The 7,077-nt window shown below is 52.7% G+C and overlaps 1 protein-coding gene across 1 annotated transcript in view; it reads left to right on the plus strand.

The window, feature by feature from the left end:
* Nucleotides 1–6,520: 6,520 nt before the first annotated feature.
* Nucleotides 6,521–7,077, plus strand: part of PLEKHG4B (pleckstrin homology and RhoGEF domain containing G4B) — a 58,960-nt gene continuing 58,403 nt past the window's right edge. Inside the window, exon 1 of the mRNA XM_049648934.1 lies at nucleotides 6,521–6,532. Coding sequence (XP_049504891.1) covers nucleotides 6,521–6,532 — 12 coding nt within the window. The remainder of the gene's footprint in view (nucleotides 6,533–7,077) is intronic.

A 7,077-nucleotide genomic window follows, 5' to 3' on the forward strand; every position in this document is an offset into this window, starting at 1 on the left:
ATTTCATTCTCAGTTTGCATTCTGTATTAAAAAGTAAAAAGCTTTAATGTTCTTTTAAGATGAAATATGTTCTTACCTTTGTGGAATGATTGAAGTAGATTCATAGTATTCTTCCTGTTTTACAAACGAAGAAACCAGATATGCAGAAGTCTTGGGGACTTTGTCCTATGCCACGGTCAGTGTAGAACCCCAGGCGATGTTTACAGGTGGTGTCCCCCTGAACCTGCTCTTGCCTTGGGCCCCGGGATGCAGCTCACCACCTGGCCAGCGACAGCTCCTCTTTACCGGCACGTCCCCAGGGGCACCTCCGTCCCTTCCGGGGGTCTGTTTCTCATCCTGCCAGCCCTGTCTCCCTTCTTTCTGCTGCTCTGGTAGGTTTTCTTCCTCTCTATGCTGAAGGCAGGACCGTGTCTGTTTGTGCAATTACTGCAGGACTAGCAGGTGAGCAGCAGAGCAGGGTCACTCCCTGGTTGCTGCTGGCATGATGGGCTTCCCAAGCCAGGGCAGGCCTTGCTCTGGGACCTTGTGTTTGTGGTTGCCTCTGTCCTGGTAATGACCAAGTGAACATGTGACCCGTGGCAGGGACGGTGCCTGAGCTTCCCGTGTGCACCCGTAGTCACCTAATAGATGCTGGCATGAAAGGTGCATTTCGAGACTTTCACAGCTCCCTAGTTTGGGAGTGTCCTCGTTGTATATTAGGCTACTAAATGCAAAGAAGGATAATGAGGACCTTAAATGACTGCTTTTTTAATGCATTTGATGTTGAGAAGAAATTAATAACACCCCTAGAGACAGAGCCGCTGGGTACCACCCTCAATCACAGTCAATCACATTGACTGCTGCTCTCAAAGCACACATGGAATAAAGCTGTTCCTGAACGAAATCACTGACAATTAGTTGGAACTTGGGTGTTGAATCAGAAATGGTGGTGTCAACCAAGCCCTCACTCATCCAGCATCTTCATCGAGAGATGTAGCTGTTCTGGAGCCAGAGTCCCTGCAACTCATGGGGCAGCAGACAGGGAAGGAGGGTGGGGGCTGCCCCTTCATCCACCCACTCATGCCCCTTGGCTGCCTTGCAGGACTTCCTTCCTTAAGGGTGGGGTCAGCAAACTTTCTATGAAGGGCCAGACAGTAAGCCTAGAGGCTTTGAAGGACCATTCTCAGCTCTGCCTTTGTAGCACAGAAGCAGCCATAGGCAATGCATGGAATGAGGGTGTCTGTGTTCCAATAAAACTTCCAATATGGGCACTGACATGTGAATGTCATATAGTTTCCACGTGTCTGAATTAGTATTCTTCTTTTGTTTTTTTTTCCCGACCACTGGGGTCATGGTTTGCTGACCCCTGAGTGTTGCATAGAGACCAGCAGGGACAGAGGAGCTAGGGTGGCACCAGGATATCCCCACACCTCCAGGTGAAATCCTGGATGCTCCAACTGGTGGTTAGAGGATGAAGAGGCAGCTTTTCCAAAGAACACCTAGTGGAAGATTCTGAGTGTGTCTGGTTGAGCGAGATTCCCTGGAAGATAAAACCTCCTCGGTTCTAGGCAGATTCTGACATCAGGCCCCCATAGGTAGGATGGAATGCCTAGTGACAAAAGTGCATAATTAACATAGACTTTCAGGACTGGGTGTCTCTGCCCATCATGGGAGTCACATGTGCAAACATGGTGTAAACTGTGAAGTGCCGTCTCGTTTACCAGTTCTGGCTTTACGGTGGGGAGGTTTGGCAGCCACACAGCAAGCAGGTGTGTCAAAGCCCTGCTGGGTGCCTGGGAGCCAAGGTGCTCAGCACTCCTGTGCCCTGGTTCAGAGGCAAGTTGTGGAAGAGGGCTCGAGGGGGCAATAGCCCAGCAGCTGGGCAGCCATGACACCTCCATTGTCCTGCTGCTGACTCAGTGTCCTATCTGGGGAGGATTGGTTGTAGAAACATTTGAGAAGTCATGTTTATATATTTGTTTTCTCACATAGGATTGGTTCTATTTGTGATTGTTTAATGTCAAGCCCTAGATAGGAAAGCAGGTGCCTCACAACATGATTAAAATGGAGACTGAGATCCTCCTGGAACAGAAAAGGGATCATGTTGAAAACAGGACTCTAGCTTCTGAGCTGCGCACATTCCAGCTGGAGGGCTGAAGGGCATGCGTCGACAGGGGAGGACGCAGCTGCCTGTGGCTCATCCTCAGGAAGAGAGCCCCTGGCAGGCCCTGTTGAACACACAGGTGTCATGGGCCAGGCCCTCTCCTGAGGTCCCTGCCCTCGGTTTTCAGCCATCTGAGAGCTCCTCCCAGCTAACGGTTGAGGAAACCATGGCCCAAAGTAGAAAGCAAGCAGGGAGCACAGGTCTGGCCCATATCTGACACAGGCAGGGACCTAGAGGCACGCACAGCTGCCCCAGTTGGTGGCACAGTGGGCAGGGGTGGGAGGGAGGATCTGCCAGGCTTCCTCCTTCAGAACAGGCTTTCACTGATGGCACCTGCCAATTCCATGTCAGCAAGTTCTTACACTGCGTTAGTCTGGGAAGTTGGGATGAGAAGGAAGAACATAGAATCAGTTTTAAAAAGAAGTTGGTGGAGCAGAAGCCACCTGGAAGGTTCTTGCTGCAGGTGATTGGGCATCTGAGGGGAGGAAAGAAAGGGAGGGGCACTGCAGCCAGCCTGGCAGCGATCTGAGCATGGTTCTGAGCATAGAATTACAAAGGGGAGCCGTCCCAACATGCCGGCCGGCAGAGACTGCCGCCATCCGGCTGTGTAGCCCTGTAGACGGATTTCCATTGTCAACAATCCCCCGCACCCACAATCCACTGTAATGTGAACACCAGCTTCAGAATTGCTGAAGTCAGGCAACTATGTGTTTCATGTTTGTTTGGTAAGGTGTGTGTAAATTCAGAAAAGACATTTCAGCGTTGTGTTTGGAATTACTCTTTTCTGGATTCACCTCCTGGGCCAGTTGCATAAGGTGCAGCCCTGAAGCTTGAACCCTGAAATAGTGATTTTGTTTGGCATTCTCCTGGTTTTCTTTTCTCCCTGAAAACTAGAAAATATTGACACCTAGACAAAGCAGAGGCTGTGGATAATGATGCTCAGATTTGAGATGCTTTTGGAACACTCCTGGAGATACAGCTGAGATTGAGATATGCCACATGCACCTCCCCTGCTGGAGGCACCATGCCAACAGGGTGGAGACAGAGTCCCAAGGTCCTGCTCCTCTCTACCCTGTGGGGCGTGGTCTCCCTGGGAAGCCTCTCAGAACCAACTCCAGCTCAGGACGCACCGACGTGTCTGCAGGCAGCTCAGTCCCTCCAGGTGCATTACAGGACACCAATCCAAGAGGGCTCCTGGGTAGAGGTGGTAACCCATGCCAAGGTGTGTGCTGTGGCTGCCGTGGGGAGGTAGAGGCCCTGAGTAGGGGTGTCCCCTGGGTCTGTGTTCCAGGTCCTAGGGAGTGTCAGTCACGATATGCAGGTTATGCCACATAACCAATGCCCCCCACATCTCAGTCATCAGCACCGTGATGACCGGTTCATGCTACGTGCCCATCATGGTCATCACGTCAGTTTTACTCTGGGGTCCAGGCTCATGGAACAGCTTCTCTGGGGTGTTACCCATCTTGTGGCAGAGGGAAAGGTAGTACATCGGAGCACGTGCTGCCTCACAAAGTCTCCGTCAGAACCCGCATCTGCCACTGCTGCCACGTTTCTTTGTCATGTGGCCGCGCCTGATGCCGATGGACAGGGACATGCCATCCTCCCCAGGGAGGCAGGGATTCTGTGAAAAACAGCTCACCACAGAAAGATTGCTCTGTTTTTTGTCAGTTCAGTACCTTACTGAAATGCGGACGGGCATTTCCCCTGTCCAGCATTACGGAGGCCCAGTGTTCCTCAGAGGGATCTTTCCTCCATAAACGAAGCGGGATTTTAGAGCCCAGACATATTTGTGCTGAACATCTGGCCAAATATTTCCCTGCCTCTCCCTTCTAAAGATCCTCTAGACACGTCACGATGTAATCCAACACCACGAATGTGCAAGGAAAGGGTCACACGGTGCACAGCCCAGAAGCAGACCCCAGTTTTGGAGACGCACCACTAGAAGGCAGCTAAGTGCCAAGTAGGCAGCTCTGAGCTTGAGAAAGAAGACTCACCTGAGTTGGGAAGGTGGAGGAATGTCCGAGGAAGCTGTGGAGTGAACTGCTGTGGCCCAGGGGTCAGAGCCTGGGGAGCGTGCTGGTCGGGGAGAGAAGGCCTAGCCCTCAGGTGTCAGACATAGCTGCCTGGGCCCAGGAAGGGCCCACAGGTGGTGGCTGGAGTCCGCAGTGGGGCCGGGTGGAGAGTCAGCCTGAGATGCTGACCCACATGGAGGTGTAGACAGACCAGATGGAGGCAGGCTGGCACGTCAGGCCGGCACAGGGGGCTAGGCTTTCTAGACATGTTTTCTTTGACTCAAAAGTGGTTCCTGGGTCCGTACACACAGGAAAACAGAGATGACCATCGGCGCCCTTCAGGAAGGGCGTCTGAGTGACTGTAACCAGGTCGGCTACTGAGAGCAAGCCTCCTGGGGCGTGTGGGTTTCACACCCAGCCCCCACAGGACTGAGAAAGTGGCTATTGATGGAAAGTGGGGCAGGGCTGGGACTGACGCGGGTGCCCCTCCTGTCCTAGGCCCCTGTTTGAAGGCGGGCTGTAGGAACAGCTCTGGTGTCCCATAGTGGATGCCTGCTGCTGCTTGTACATCCTGACTTTTGTTTATAAAATCCGACTAGAGGCAGAGGCCATAGTGGTAAACTGAAAGGCTGCCCTGACCTTCTGGGTAGAAGTGCCTGGGTGAGTGGCACCCCTCCGTACCCCACTCTCTATGCCCCTACCCCAGGCTACGGCATCTGGGGTATCACTAGGAGCTGGTCGTGGGGCTGCAGGATAAGATGAGCTCCCACACCGGATGAGGGGCTTTTGTGTGCGCTGCCCCCACGCCAGCCACACACCCAGCCTTGCCTCGGGGGTGATGCCCCCAGCCTTTGTTCTCTTTGCACCGACATCCGTGCCCTGGCAATTTTCAGAATGAGACGGCATAACTGGGTCCCAGAGAAGCCCCCAGCCTGGCCAGTGGCACGTGGAGAGGATGGTATTGCCTGACTGCAGCTGCTTAGTCCTCTCCGAGCCCCACCTGAGACCCCGTCCCGGGTGTCCTGCCATCCCGTCCTCCTATACACGCCCTACTGTCCCCAGCATACAGGCGCCCAAATGTAGATTTGGGCAGCAGGTTCCTTTGGTCATTGAGAGTAGCTGCAAGGAAGGTGTCTCCGATGTGGCTGTGCTGAAGTCTTTGATGTTCTGGTACTTTCTATCCCTGTCGGGACACGAGGGGGGTCAGCCGCCAGCTTGTGAGTGTGCAGGAAGGGTGGGGTGGAGGTGTGGGAGCACAGTTTATGCGCTGCCTGCTCGGAAACCTAGCTACCTAGCAGTCTCTCATCTTGGGGTGCCCTCTCCTAAGAGACGGGCGTGGTCCCCACGGTAAGCCCCTGCAGACCCTCTGGGCAGGTAAAAGGATCCTGATGTCCAGGCCTACCCACCCTGCCAACAACTGCCCCACAACTCTGTGCCTTCAATCATCTTTGGGGGTGTTGCATTTGAGTGAAAACGTGAGCACTGATGGGCAGCCTTTGTCAGGCCAGCCTCAGCCCAGTCCCTCCGGCCTGCCAGGCCCGGATGGGGTGCCCCTGCTGTTTCCTTGCCTTATTCATCAGCTGGTCTTGTTTAGCTCAGCACAGCCCTTGAAATGAGAAGACATTACCTTGGCTTTGACATTTAGCATGTTACCTGCCCCTTGGCGGATGAAGCATGCCATTTCCAGCTGATTCGTGTTTCAGAACCAAGCGGCCAGGTGTCTTTCCGGGGTCCCTGAGACTGCCCCACCCCCACCCCCCCCCCTGCACAGGGTGGGCACAGATGGGCCTGTGGATCCCCAGCTTCACTCTTCTCATCTTCAGCGCGTGTGAGGCCTGGAGAGTCGCAGGGAGGGGCCATGTGCTGAGGCCAGGTCACTGGCCTGTGCACTAGGTGCCAGGAGGAACATGCCTGGTCATGGAATGTGCAGGCATTGTGAGAGACGAGGGTATAGATTTCAAAATTCACCCTCCTTTCAGTGAAGTTTTACCTAAAGTCAACTGGGAAAATAAATCCTTCACTGAAGAGTAAAGCCCTAAAATATTTCTCCAGACATACACATTTTTTGTTAAAATGCAAATAACAACACACCGATTCATAGTTCAGCAAAATGGTAATTAAGTGCTTTATACTAGTATTGTGTCGCCAATCCACTAACGTACATCTGCAGAAAATCACATCCTAAGCCACAGGTAGGTTTAGGATCAAGTACACAGGCAGAGGTCCTAGTTTTGAAGTTAGCCTTTGGTTGAAACGGGAACCCTGAGCTACATAAGGAGAAGAAATCAACCGTCGACAAAGTGATGACATCTGCCTTTGCTTTCTTCCCTCCTATTTCTGCACATCCTGATGGTGTGCCAGAATGGCTGAATGGGTGAGTCACACCTTACAGAGAGAGCGGGCACAGGCTGAACTGATGACAGGTGCCCGCATAGACATTCATAAGCCCTGGCCCTGAGGCTACTGCCTTCTCTTTCTGGGCACCCAAAGGCGGAGGAACTGTTCTAAGGATTTGCCCCCAATACTTCTCTTGGCTCACTATGGCTCTACCCCCACACACACCTTCAGATGCCTTCACACACTGGCGTTCACACACTTTTCCTCACATACACAATTTCCCTCACACGCACTTTCCCTCTCACATTCACTTTCCCTCAACACACACTTTCCCTCACACGCTTTCCCTTTCATACACACTTTCTCACATGCGTTTGCTCTCATGTGCTTTCCCTCTCGCATGCACACTTTCCCTCACACACAATCTTCTCTCACACACTTTCCCCAACACATACACTTTCCCCCACACACACTTCCCTTCACACATACGTTCTCTCTCACATACACTTTCCCCTCTCACATGCACACTTTCCCTCTCTCACACACACTTTTTCTCTCACATAAACTTTCCCTCACACACTT

Source organism: Panthera uncia (assembly GCF_023721935.1).
Source record: "Panthera uncia isolate 11264 chromosome A1 unlocalized genomic scaffold, Puncia_PCG_1.0 HiC_scaffold_17, whole genome shotgun sequence".
NCBI lineage: Eukaryota > Metazoa > Chordata > Mammalia > Carnivora > Felidae > Panthera > Panthera uncia.